Source organism: Diadema antillarum, unplaced genomic scaffold (genome assembly GCF_040938485.1).
Source record: "Diadema antillarum isolate AM-2024a unplaced genomic scaffold, OU_Dant_1.0 seq00000085_RagTag, whole genome shotgun sequence".
Taxonomy (NCBI): Eukaryota; Metazoa; Echinodermata; class Echinoidea; order Diadematoida; family Diadematidae; genus Diadema; species Diadema antillarum.
Genome location: NW_027271177.1, coordinates 85,820 through 99,848, shown reverse-complemented (window position 1 = coordinate 99,848; position 14,029 = coordinate 85,820). Strand labels below are relative to the sequence as shown.

Genomic DNA, 14,029 nt, shown 5'->3' with positions numbered 1-14,029 from the left:
ATGTTGTGAAGGAGGTCCGTGTAGTTTTGTCCGGGGTGCTTTTGTTTTGATTGTTTGTCCTAATGTTGAGTGATGTAACACGAATACATTCGCTATGTGGCCAAAATGGCGCTTCAGAGCTTGGAATGATCAACTCTCTCTATACAACTCCTGGGTAACAAACATTTTATCAAACAAAATATAACTAAACGTCGAAATTGCGTAATATGAGATGAAATTTATTTTTGCTCTTAAAAAAACCAGTCAAGATAGAAAAATAGCAACGATTAACATTTTATAGCGGGAAAGACGTCTTTTACTTTGTCTGTAGGTATGGATGTCTGATCCTAAATTACAGGACATGTCTCGATAGCGTAGTAACGTTATTCACTAAAAAATCGTCCAGTTTGTGTTCACAACTACATGTATCTTTGTGATTCGTAATGAGATGCACCTGGTGTAAACTACGTGACGTCATAAATCTGATATTCTTGCCGTATATTGATAATCGAAAAGATGTTTACATGTTTTAATTATCATATAAGCAGGCATGAGCGTGCGATGATAGCATTAAATAAAGCTGCCATCAAACCAAGAAAGGTATTGTTGTTACTCATTCTAATTCAGATTACATGCCGTGTTGGCAACACCAAGGAGGTGGAAATATTTTGTCTGTCCTGAGCTTTTCACAATGTACTGTCCATTCGTGTTGGTTTCAGGTGGATTTGAAAAGCAGTGCGTGTGAAATAGTGCATTTACAGAATTTTAAGAAAAATGAACACACACACCTTATATCTGCTTTCTCTCATTGAATTGTAAGCGAAGTCATAGTACTTTTTTGTGGTAAGTACTGAAAATACTCGGTCTTTAGAAATTTGAATGTTTTCTATTTCTTTGTTTGTTTGTTTTTCCGTTGTCATCGCTTTACTCGTCAACAATATGTAGGGGCTTACTGTCTGCTCATAAAGACAAACGAGGTTCATATTCTTTTTGACATATATTGCTGTACATTAATCTGAATGAACTTATTCCCTGTGGAGATGTTTACTATGATTCACCTACAACGAGTTATAAGGGAAGTTAGAAAACGGTAGCAACACCAACTTACCCAGCACACACGAACTGGACGTAAGAGGAGGATTACATGAGTTTATGCTATCTGAGCAATCTATATAATATGTTTAATTGCGATTGATGATCCGAATTGATAATTCATATAGCCAATTACACGTTTCCAAGCTCCGGGAACAGACTGAACAGACTGCTGAACACATTCAATTGATAACTAATCTTTAAGTGATTTCTTTTCCAAAAGAACAACTCAATAGTGACGTCATATCGAGTGCATTTTGATTAAAAAAAAAAACAGCAAGATTCTTAATCAAGCTTAGACAGACAAGAAGACCCGCTTTTCCCAGAGATTGAGTATAGGTTAGCAAACAAACAATGTCAAACTCCATCACCCATTACATGAAAATGCCTGTAGATTGATGAAGCAGCAAGCAAAACCTTAGCCTTTGACCTAGAGCCAGTCTCGCTGATCACGTGGCGGGGCGACATCAGCACTTCCGATTCCGCGACCCGCGGACATCTCGGTGCCTCTGATCGGATCTCGGTCGGAGCGTCGGAAGGCAGCTCCTGCTCGCTCAAAGGTACGACTCCCGCGCCTCACCATTTCAGGAATCTGCCTAAGTCCACCTCCCTTCAGGTAGAAGTAGACTGTTTCGATGGTAAACATGATGAGTGTAGAGGCAAAGCCAAGGAGCATCAGATAGTAGGCACCCGCCAGATCCCGCCCTGTGATAGACTTTTTCGTCTCTTTGTGCCAAAGCCGCTTGTAAATATTCTTGCAGTAAGGCTTGTGGAATGTCTGTGATGTTATGTTTGCCAGGATACCTTTCTTTTTCAGTTTCTTGATGGCGTACGTGAGCTGATCCCGAAGCGGTGAGCCGGACTGGACAGCCAGGGGGAACTTGATGATAGTGACGTAACCTCCAACGATCAGCATGTCACAGGGCCATCTCAGAGCCTCGTAGTCCAACATCTTCGACTCCGATAGGAGTCCGTAACGCCCATTGTCGCGCCTGACTTTTCGTACGCCGTCAATGAGGTCCTGCACGATCTTGGCCTCGTCTCCGGTCTGGATGTCGGTCCATGTCGTTCGCTTGTCGCCTTTCGTAGCCTGGTTGAGTAAATCGGCCGTAGGACTCCTACGCACCACTCCGAACTCGAACTGCTCCTGTTTGTTGAGATCAAACAGGCTGCGGATCTTGTACGGTGTCTTGTTGGCCTTGACAAGGGGCGAAATTTGCACGACGTAGAGCCAGATCAGCATGAGGGTGTAGGCGAACCAAAACGCAGTCAACACCCTTGCAGAAACTGAATTTGGCGCCTTCGGGTATCCCTGGAAAGCCATGATGGAGAGCATGTAGTAGATGGTGTTGTAGAGGGAGAAGGTGTTGCCAACTTCTTCTGAAACCTCTCCCCTTTCGGACTTGGCTCGCCATTCGCTCCTGCTGAGGCGGCTGATGAGCCACATCAGGATGGTCGCTACTACGAAGGCCACAAAGTTGGTCATCCAGGCATAGATGTTAAAAGGGAAGGTCAAAACGAAGGGGTGCTGGTAGACATAGGTCGGATGCTTGACCAGTAGCTTGACCGTACTCTTGAACCAGACGGACGTATAATCGATAAACTGTTCACGAATGTTGGTCTTTGTCAGGGCTGCCGCAATGATGTCGGCATCCTGTAAGAGTGTGAAAGTGCGATTGTAAGTGTGCAAGTATGGAAGAGAGTGGTAGATATACATCCAAGGGAAGAGTAGCATAATTCAAAACCAAAACTAAATAGTTATAAGCTTCAGTTTGCAATGGTATGGACTGCAAATAACAACCTTGAAAAATTGATATGTTTATCTTGAAGGAGTTGTTTACTATCGACAGTTACTTGTCTTCATCAAGCACTTCACATCATGACTACATTTTAATCAGATCAGTCGTTTCAAGCTGAAGGAAACATTGTGCTGGTTTAAATTTCACTACGTAATTTTCTGTACAATAGGATCAATATTCTATAGATGATCTTATGCATGGAAAAACCATAGGCTACGTTTCTTCTCATATTCTTCATCTAAAGTATGTTGCATTAGCTTCATAAGGAATGAGATGTTTATTCGGCACTTGACAACGTCAAGAAGGGTTTTGTGAGTATTAGATGATTACAAATTATCACTTATTGGCTATCGTTAGTGTCATTTTGCCCGTTTGTTTGAAACGTAAAGAAAAGTTAGAAGGTAAGAGAGAACCGAAAAGACTCACTCCATCGTAGAGATCCCTCATCATGCCATCCCATTCTCTAGTGGACTGATCATACTGCCCGTAGTTTCCTTCACCAAGGAGTTCCAATCTGAAACAATCAAATGGAGCATTCAGGGAAGTCTAGTCACGTGACACACAAATAGATGTAACAGTCGATGAAGTCTTCGAGAAAACACGTCATGTACGCACAAAAAAAAAATGCCCGAATCATGTTCTGTATATGAGTAAAAGTCCCTGATCGAAAACTTGAAGAGATTTGAAGAAAAAATAAAAAAATGGGTAAAGCATATGGGACAAGTACATCGTAATTCTGTTATTATAAATGTTTGTTTGTGTTTTCCTTTTGCTTGTTTTTGTTTTGCTTGTTTGTTTGTTTGTTTGTTTGTTTGTTGTTGTTTTGGGGGTTTATGCGCTTGTTACTCGACGTCACCTCATCATTCAATTTTGTCGCAGTTGTCACACGTACACGGTTTGTGTTTGTGATAACACAGATGCTATCAACCGGGATCAGAGAAAAGATTATTTGGATGTAATAGTCTTTTAGTATTGAAAATGCTGTGGTAGTTTATGTTCTTCATATATTCGAGTCATTTATCCTCTATAGTCATCCTGTGCGAACATGAAAGGCATGGCTTATGTTAACAAAAAAGCCTCGATTCTAACCACCACCCTATCCCTTGTTGGCGCGCAGACAAACTAATTGAATTTACGCCTCAGAGAGCTTTTCTACTTCTAAGCTGTGGTAGGCGATCCGCTGTTCCTAGAATAATCTTCTTTCGCATTTGTACCACCACCACTGACACAATGCCAGCCACAAAACCTTATATGCATTGTTCATCCGTTCTAACATGCATTTTAGTGAGAAAAACAACAGCAACGAATGCACAGGATACATTAGAAACTGTAGCATTGTGATGATTATGTGCGTATGACGATAAAGAAACATTATTTTCAAAACGTGAAGGTCAACAAACTAAGCATTATTGTCTGCCTTGAGTTCGCTGCACTTACTTTTTTTATAATTAGAGTCTGTCTGTTATTAAATAAAAGGCTTAACGGGTTTTTTTTTTGAAGAAGAAGAAGAGTTCGTTGAATCTTGAGTCACAAATAATCCTTTCCTTGTCGTCCAAACATGTAACCTGTGACAGACATCTTCATATTCTTATCTTTTGAGCTGACTGCCAACAACACTTTTCCTTGACCAACCTGTAAGTGAAATCAAGGTCGAGATCCTCCTCGAACACTTTCTTGATTTGCCTCAGGAGCTCGGGGATGTATCCGATGTAGGTTGAGTCGAGATCGACCAGCGTTTCGCGCCGGTATCGTCGTGGATCTCGGATCAGCTCGTAATCATGGCGCATCAAAAATGGCGGTTCCTGAGGATGCAGACGATCAGATTGATTTCAAAACTTTTTATTGGAACATTTTCCGTAGCTACTAACAATCTTTCATATAATCAGGCTGATTAGAAAAGTACCAAAGTCCTGATATCGAGTTGTGTTAAGGTCGTTATACCTTCATGATTCAAGTTCAAATTCCATCTCATTGCGGCTTTAGATGGTATCTTGCGTTGCATACGTATACAGTATTTAATTCATAAGTCAATCCCCTAATAGGAAAGACCATGCAAAAGAGTAATACATGTATTAGATATTCCAAGAAAGAACAATAAACTTGGTAAAGTATTTTAAACTTTCATTTGTAGACGGACAAAAGTCACAGCTCAGCCCTAACAATGCGATTTCTGTTCGTCTATATACACTGCCTGACTTCACCTCAGCTCACCCAGATTTTCCTTTTTATCTTTATCTTTTGGCATCTAGTTGACCGTGATATCGATTTAACAAACCCAATGGGGTGTGACAGCCCCTCTTCAGAAGAGCGTCGTTGTCCAGAAGGGAATAAAAGAGGTACCTAAACCCAATTCATCTGCAGCTTTTAACAGGACGCCAGGGTCAATTGGTATTAGAATAAAGGACAGTATAAGGGGTTAGTGACATCTACGATCTAATTAGGAGAGTATAAGTGTAACAATCTAACAAAAAGAACGCAGTACATTTTCATTGACAGGATTTAACAACAGAACATTCTTAGCAAATATTGTTCACATCGTGATTGTCTGATGACTATCATGTATGGTGTCGCTAGACTTCGTAATGTCTGTAGATGTCCGTTACAAGCATTTTGTTAGCATTTCATTGGAAGTGACTTTCTTGAATAACGCAGTCTCGCAAAGTCGATCTCTATTAGTTTGAATATGATAAGTTATGGTTTTATAAATCATAGTTATGATTATGACGCTGATTCGTTGTCGACACTGCCTAACTTCACCTCAACTCACCTAGATTGTTTTACTTTTGGTTCCTTTTTTTTATTTAGTTGGCAATGGTATCGATTTAACAAAGCCAACTGGGTGTAAAAACGCGACAGCCTCTCGTTAGAAGGACGTTGTTGCTCAAAAGGGAACAAAAGAAATACCTAATTCCAATTCATTGACAGAAATCATCAGCCCATCAGGGCCGATCAGTAAACAATCGGCAGTAAAGGGTTAGTGACATCTACGATCTACTTATGAGAGTATAAGTGTAACAATCTGTCAATAAGAAAGCAAAATATGTGTATTGACAGGATTTACAAAAAAATACAGAAAATTTTATCCAATATTGTCCAAACTATTATTGTATGCAGAACCTCTTGACTTACAGAATTGCTATAGGTGTCCGTTAAATAGCTTGTTGTCTAAATTTCATTGGAGTAACTTCCTTGAACAGGCTAAGTCTCGATCTTGAAACTATAGTTTCAAGTTTGAACAACTGTATTGTGCTGTGATAAACGGTCATGTATTCTAACGTGACTATGACACTGTTTCGGCGGAGAAACGGTGTAGGTATGCTTTAATTAAAATGCTGAAAAGTAAGAAAATGACGTATCTTCATGTGGTGAAAACATACCTCGATACTCAGGATGTGTATGTGGCTCTCTTCCGCCATGCGGTAAGGTTGCATGTAAAGACGTTTTCCAGGTTTTCCGGGCCATCGTGTTCCTTTCTTCTCCTCCCAGTGGTGTATGTTTTGGGTGAAAAGTCCCAGCTTTTTCAAGAAACAAAATAGCAGTAAAGATAAGTCGAGATGGGAAAACTCACGACATTCATGATATATTCCTGCGTTAATGACGCTTTTTAATGCGCTAGCTCCTTCAGGACAGCAACTGATTGTACAGTAGTCAGATCAAGATGAAGTTGCATATAGCTTTGAATATAAGATTATAGACAACTATTGCGTGCTATTGATTTTGTATTTTTATAATCATTATCATCTCTCTAATTATCATTAACATTATTATAGCAGAAGCAGAATGAGCATGGTCATTATCTTTCATCATAATTAAATCAGTATCACTATAATCACTGTCATTTACAAAATAATAATATTGTAATCACACGTTATGCAAAACACCAACTACAAATTACATCATGCTACTCGATCTTGGAATGTGGTCCAAAGAATGATCCCTTATAGTCAGTCCCTAAAGATAACAAAGTGTAGAATATTGATCAGCAAATCCTTCTTTTCGACTGCTTCAGAAGTGTAGCTCTGTTCTATAATGCCCCTTTGATATACTCGGCTGAAGGTTCATCATTGTATAAACGTGGTACTATACTAAGCACTGCAAATATCCCATCACGCACACAGGCGTATGAGTGCACTTTCATTTTCATATCTATTTTAGACACATTCTATTGCATAGTTTGCAAAGTAGCGAAAGCCCTTTACTTATTTTGAGAAAGGAAATGGTTTTACCTTTATGTTCTCTACTTCTCATGCATGATTTGTAACCACTGTTTAGAAATTTATATGTGTTCAGATGCACATTCATATTCAATATACTTATGGTATACTTATATCATGTTTGTATGTGAGATTACACATAATGATTACTGTAAATGTGTGTGAGAATATGTAGACTGGAATCGGATTCGAACTTGAATTGAATGGAATTGATTGTCCAGTCACCTTGCTTATGGACAGGTACTGGTCCTTGCCGACGTAAATGGTGATGGTGTAGTTGACACGGTTGCCATGGGAATCGAACGCCACTTCCCCGCTGCATCCCTCAAACGAAAACTGAGTGGTATGAAAACATATCAAACGATGAGATGAAGCAATTATCAGAAAAAACAGATCTTGGCTAAGACACAGAAGTCACAGAACTTAACGTTAACATTTCCAAATAGCTTCAGGCCGATGTTATCTATATGAATTTTACATATAGAAATATCTCATATATATACAATTGTACATCACACATACACAGCCACAAACACACACACAACTGTTATGTTCATTGTGTTTTTTATTCGTTCATGGGAGTCTAGATCAAAGCGACCTTTGTCAATCATACATTCATCTTCAATCTTGAATTCATCTGCAAGTCTCAGCACTAACCGAGCAGACCTACTCTGTTGATTGATAATATTCTTTTACAGGCTAGGGAATAGTATATCTACACGCATAGAATGTCAGGGATTGAGTCACGTTAGGTGGAAGGAAATGCCATATCAATGAATCTGCATGAAAAGTTGAGTTAATTTGTGATCTTCTCATCGAGATCGAGATCGAACCTTTGAGAAATAAGGGAGCAGCTTGCTCTTCCCACTTCCACAGCGGCCGGAGGGCGGATAATACGTGTGATCCTGTTTGTAGGCGTACAGGGTGTGGCCCATGGCTAGAAGGGAGTCGTAGGTCAGCTGCTCTCTGTACGGCCACTTCCGGATAGCAGTGGGTCGACGGGTAAAGTAGTTCCCACCCACGGAGGAAGCCATCTCCATCTTGAATCGCGTGAGGAAGGCTGAGTTGTAGCGGAGTTTGGTTTCCAAGAAAGTCTTGCCAAGATAGGCCACGTTCTGCCACGGAGCACGTGAAAAGGACATTTATCAACCAAACACAGCTCTCAGAAATAGTGGTACACTATCTGTATTTGTAAATAATGATGCACTTAAATTGGAGGTCAAAGATTTATAGCAAATGTGTACAATATACCGATATTTTGTGATTTCTAAGAATGCCAACTCTCCGGGATGTTACTTTAAATATAAAGATAAGGTGAAAGAGAGGAAACAAATTGAAAATGTTAACTTCTCAGTCCTTTTCAGTCAACAAATATCAAACGTTTGCGATAAATATGTCATTGAACGTCATCATAGATTGAATGGCTATTTGTACGATGGTCGGTGGGGAAAAATAAAGCAATAATTTTTCACCCCAATTTTTATAAACTTACCGGGTTACCGAAAAGCCAGTGCCAGCCATCAAACAGGAGCCCCTCTTCATACGCCTGTATGTTAATAGAAATTGTATGTAAAGAAGAAACAAAACGTCAAAGCAAACATGAAATACCTCAAATTACGACCTTCTTACTGTATACATCAAGATTTATTAGTATTTGATGAGAATTCGACAACACTCCGAAAAAATATGTATGTAACACCGAAAAGCTACTGTCGGAGTATAAAGAAATTGTGTGGTTTAAAGAATTCATACACATGACGACGAAGTAAATTTTCTGACATTTTGTACTCCACTTACGTTGTCGACAATGACCTTGAGATTCTCTTCGACGTGCATGTAGACGACGATGTTCTTGACAGGCATCTCTTTGAGGGCTTTCATCTGAGCCTGGGGATCGTCTAGATCGATGACCATGGGTGTTACGATCCAACCAGTTTCAGGAGACATGTTCATCAGTTCTTCCACCATAGTGTACCCTTCAAAAAGAGAAATGAAAGATGTCAAATTTTGCCCCCAAAACATCCTAGGACGTTGACGTGATTGCGGAGTTCCATTCTACGTAAAACGTGTATCGTTCCCAGAAATACTATTTAGAATCTGGGATATCATTATTACGATGTGACGCTGCAGGGTATCCATGGTAACAGGGTAACGCCCCGCGTAAATGAGGACACCTGTACTGTATTCTGTTCTAATGACAAACCTCGTTTTTAACTATATCTGCATGTTTGTGAGAATCTTAGCGTCTGGAAGATATTCGGCGCACACAAATCACAGTTAAACTAAATTGATACTCAGAAGTCTTGTTTTGCATTCCCTGCCGAGCCGCAATTTCTTGCTTCCCCCGACTCTCGTATGTACTCCTGTACTCAGTATATCTGAACTGAAGTAAGTGATATGGAACTTGATTGTTCACACAACCTGTGGAACTACATACACAAACACAGAAGTCTGTATTTTACTCATAAGCTATAGATAGGTAATTAATCATTAGGATGCTGCCTATGTTCACTAGTTATGATATCAGTCCCTAAGATTATTTGGAACAACATTCAATGAAAACATTACCTGGCGTGTGACATGTAATAAAACGTGTGAGAGAAGGTCGTACAAGGAAATGAAATCACAAGTACATTTTTTTGCTGTCAAAAATCCGAGCAGAACGCGAAACAACGACACAGAAAACACATGGTTCTCACTCGTGCTCATTTCTGTCCAGAAAACAAATTACAAATAAATTCAGGAACATACACTAATCAAAACAAAGAAAATCACTTAATGTTGCTTTCCCATGAAGTATGAATATATAGAAATACCAGTTTAGGTTGTTGTGGCGTTGTGGCGTTTGTTTGTTTGATTGTTTTATCACATTGGAAAATGTTGATCAACGTTGACTATGTATCAAATGTTGGATGTACTGATTTTCACTAACGCTTACCGGTGTCCTGATCGTAGAGAAGGACGAACGTGGTCCAGTGGTAGTTCTTAATGACACCAGAAACCAGCTCGATCATCTCCTCCGTGATGGGGTACATCTTGATGGCGCCTGACCCCTCGGCCTGGTCCGTAGCTATCGTGGGGAAATAGGCGTCACCCATAATGTAGCCAAGTCCCTGGCAGTTCAGACACACATCGTCCGGAAGAATCAGCGCGTGGGCATCCTTGTTGTTAATGAACGAGCATGCTAATGTAGAATGGATAGAGGTGTGTTAATTGGCAACCATTCTCGTGGAACGTTTTCTTTTGACTTACACAGATTACTGGTCAACTGTTTTTATAGTAAAGGGTCAGTCCACATACTGACAATAGAATCCATGTAACACACAAGATTACATAATGTCACAAAGAGGAAAATTTCTTTTTGCAGAAACATTTAGAATGCTTTAGAAAATGTCATTATTGACGCAACAGACGTTATTTTGCTTTGGATAGTCAGATCAGTGTCCATGTGCGAAATGATAACCTAATAAACCAAACCAGAAATTATGTATGTATCAGAATTTGTCTGTCATATGTAACTGATTTACTTTGAAATATGAGAAGAAATAGTTAAATTGGGATGAAATGTATTCAGAATAAGATTGAATTGAAATAAGAATGAAATAAAGGTGATTTAAATAATATCTGGTTATGATTGATTGATGAAACAGGAGTAAATTGATAAAGAATATTGTAACATTTGAGAGTATGAATATCTCACTGGTAGATAAGTTACATCTTATACGTTTCATAGATATTTCAAATTTTGGGATGTAAGAACCTCTCTGGAAAGGAGTAAAAAGTTAACGAAGACTAAACTAAGAGAGATATACAAATGCATGCTTTCAAAACTAAATCAACACGTCTAAATTTCTGATGGTCGATACCTTTGTGTAAGTGCATAAAGTACAGTTGTAAAACAAGATGTTTCCTTTGAATGAAAAAGAATTAAAAAATACTTTCCTGTATATCTTTGTACGTAAAAACTGAATTGCAAATGTATAGAATAATAGTAGTATAATCTTAGAAAAAAATCGCACTCTAAAAGAAGTGACCTCAGAGTCATGTCTTCTAGTAATGTCAATATGACATTGAATTCATTCTATACGGCTATTTTTAAATTACACAGTGTGTTCGTCTGACTGCTAAGGGAAAGACAAGGCTAAACACATAAACACGCGTTCCTATAGAAAATGGAGGAAAAAAAAGAGACAATTGGTTGCTTCATGGTCTCTCATCATGACCTCTTATAATTAGCATCTTTTGTCATGTTTGTCGTGAATTTTGACTGTACGCCAGATCACCACAAACATCGCCCTTGTGTGCAATCATGTGCACCATCTCATCTCTCTCTCCAGCACAGGGCATGCTCGGTCATGATCAAAGAGGGCAGATGTCACGCTTGAGAGACAAACATTGTGATCATCGGACCTTTGCAAATCCCTCATCAAGTAGGCATCACTTAAAGAAGGAACTCTTAGCTCCCTTTTGTGTTACTCATTGCCAAGAAGATCTCATCACGTATAGAAAAAGTCGTTGTGGTTGTTGGGGGTGATAATGCAAACATGAACTGTGAAGATCAAGGGTAATAGTGCAACAATGTAGAGAATAGTTGTACAAGTCCATTGCGATCCTCAGGTTCAGCCCTCAGGCGGAATGTGGAGAAGGTGGATAATGATGTTAAGATGATGTATGATGCAAAGTGTGTGGGGATGCGTGTTGCCAATAGCCGATACATGATGTCAATGGGGGGATAGGGTTTGTGTCAGTCTAAGGCGCCATTTCCACCCATTTTGTCCTCCTTGCCCCATCTTTCGATAACCCTACGCCACTCTTTGAACGCTGTGGTGTGATGGTTAAGACTCTTGGCTCTCAAAGAAGAGACCCGAGGTTCGAATTCTGTTCGGTGCATTATTTACGCACTGTAACACAGTATGACTCAGTATCTAAGGGCACCTGGGACACTGTGGGAAATCTCGGATGATCAGAATACCAGTAGTTTTGGCAGTGGGAGAAAAGAGACTAAAGTTACAATGAAGAGGCTCCACTTTCCGTCCCCAGTTATGATAACAATTTCGATGATCTTGGTCATCAGTATCATCCTCTATATTCTTATTGTTTTGAGTATCAATAGTAGCAGCTTTAGATAGTATTAATGAACACTTCTGTATCAATCATTCCGTAAATTAATCTTTATGTAATGTATTGTTTCCAGAAGGCTACTCACAAGCTCGTACCCCCACAGAGATGGAGTCTCGGTACCAGCCAGTTTCCGTAGCGCTGTGGAAGTGGACCACGGAGATCTGGTCTCCACGCGGGAGAATCGTCCCGTCCCGATTGATGTGCTCGGCCGCGTCGGTCAGGATTTCCTTGAAGATATCATTGATGTGAGTGAACTCACCGTACATGGCACCTGTAAGATCATGAAGAGGTCATTTGATTTGATGGGGCATCCGTTATCTACACTCAAATGCTGTAATACAGATAACTGATAAATGAACAATACAATATTAACAACATACATTGCAAACAGACCAGCTCCACGGAACCGGTGAAGACGTCACAAAGCTTTTAAGAGACCTAAAAGTACGTGATCAGAAAGATTTGATTCCGAAATGAAATGCGTATCGATTAAATCAGGCACAGTAATGCTTAGTTTTCTGCATTAGAACCATCGATCAGCATGCTATCTGGTAATTGATAGTCCTTAATTTGTTTCTTCTCCTCCTCGCCCATCCCCTCCTCCTCCTCCTCCTTCTCCTCCTCCTCCTCCTTCTCCTCCTCCTCTTCTTTCTCCTCCTGCTCTTGTACAAACTCCGTTCCTTCTCTGACCAGAGAGACGACCTCTATCGTCACTGCAGCTTCCCTATTATAGCCTCAGTCGTTCTCATCACTTACTTTTCTACTTCCCCTCCACTTAAAATTCTCCACCGCAATACTTCCCTATAGCGGTCCTTTCCCCAATTTTCCGTATAATTACTTTCTTTACTCTAAACTGGGATTTTGACACCTTACTACAACACATACGGTACGTGAAATCATAGTCAGATAATAAGAGCTACTATTGTTACGGATTAGTTTTAGCGTTTCACAAATATCAATATCCCAAATGAATTGTGACTTACCAACTTTGATATTTTCTCCGGAGGAGAGAGTCAAAAGGGATGCTAAGCACCCGATGAGGCCAACGATTTTCATCTTGAGGCATTAACCTCACCGCCAAAAAAAAAAGGCAATCAACGATTATGTCGATGGAAGCTAACGTAACTCTCTCCAGAATTACGGTAGAGCTCAAGAGCCTGGAAGTAGAGATTATGGCAAACTCCCAATAACCAAATCGGATGTGCGTTGAGTGCGTCCCACACGAGAACCTTGATTTTTCACGGACATGCGCAGTGCTGTTCGTAAAGTTTCGTCCAGTAGGGAGAGGCGGGAGAAGAAGTTCATAAGTTTACAGTATAGAAGACGAGTCTCTGCAGGAATTGATTGTCTGTCTGGGCTGGAAATTGAAAAGAGGGGAACAAAGGACAGCAGGCAGGCGGTCATGTAAGACCGAATGTGGGCGAAAGACACAAAATAGCCCAGCCACCGTGAAAATTCATTGTCATAAATCTGAATCGTCTCGGTTTGAGAGCATCAACAAGAGGCAAGCAGAGAAACAAGATTATCGTGGGTAAATCACCCATTACACGTAATTACCTCAAGGCATACCAAGCATCTGTGCTTTTATATCTTTTAGATCCATGATTGTATGGTTGTCATCAGATAGTTTGGAGGGTCTTCAGTCATCTATTATCATATATACACCTATTTTTCTCTTGCAGTTTTCTTCAAAACGTGTAGCTAGGTCACTCATGAATGAGCCTTAGTTTTTGAAGGTGGCTGCAGCTAGCCAGTATTATTCTATTGTGTGCACATAATCCTTTCCTGTATCAACGGATTTAAGAGCCAGCAGATACGCGAAGA

At 40.0% G+C, this 14,029-nt stretch overlaps 1 protein-coding gene across 1 annotated transcript; it reads right to left on the bottom strand.

The window, feature by feature from the left end:
• Positions 1-1,501: 1,501 nt before the first annotated feature.
• On the bottom strand, positions 1,502-13,261 carry LOC139726452 (glutamate receptor 2-like). The gene is made up of 11 exons (XM_071637407.1): positions 13,189-13,261; positions 12,291-12,476; positions 10,023-10,268; positions 8,882-9,060; positions 8,577-8,630; positions 7,918-8,199; positions 7,310-7,420; positions 6,248-6,385; positions 4,503-4,672; positions 3,297-3,384; positions 1,502-2,725 (listed from the first exon to the last, which is right to left on the bottom strand). The coding sequence occupies exons 1-11, from the start codon at positions 13,259-13,261 to the stop codon at positions 1,502-1,504; spliced, it is 2,751 nt and encodes a 916-aa protein (XP_071493508.1).
• Between the last annotated feature and the right edge of the window lie 768 nt (positions 13,262-14,029).

Excerpts from the sequence above, each read along its gene's own strand:
- LOC139726452 (XM_071637407.1), bottom strand. The coding sequence starts at position 13,261 with ATGAAAATCGTTGGCCTCATCGGGTGCTTAGCATCCCTTTTGACTCTC. Across the intron at positions 10,269-12,290 it reads CTCTGTGGGGGTACGAGCTT|CATGCTCGTTCATTAACAAC; the intron begins GTGAGTAGCCTT and ends ATTCTACATTAG. Across the intron at positions 6,386-7,309 it reads AGTACCTGTCCATAAGCAAG|CTGGGACTTTTCACCCAAAA; the intron begins GTGACTGGACAA and ends TTCTTGAAAAAG.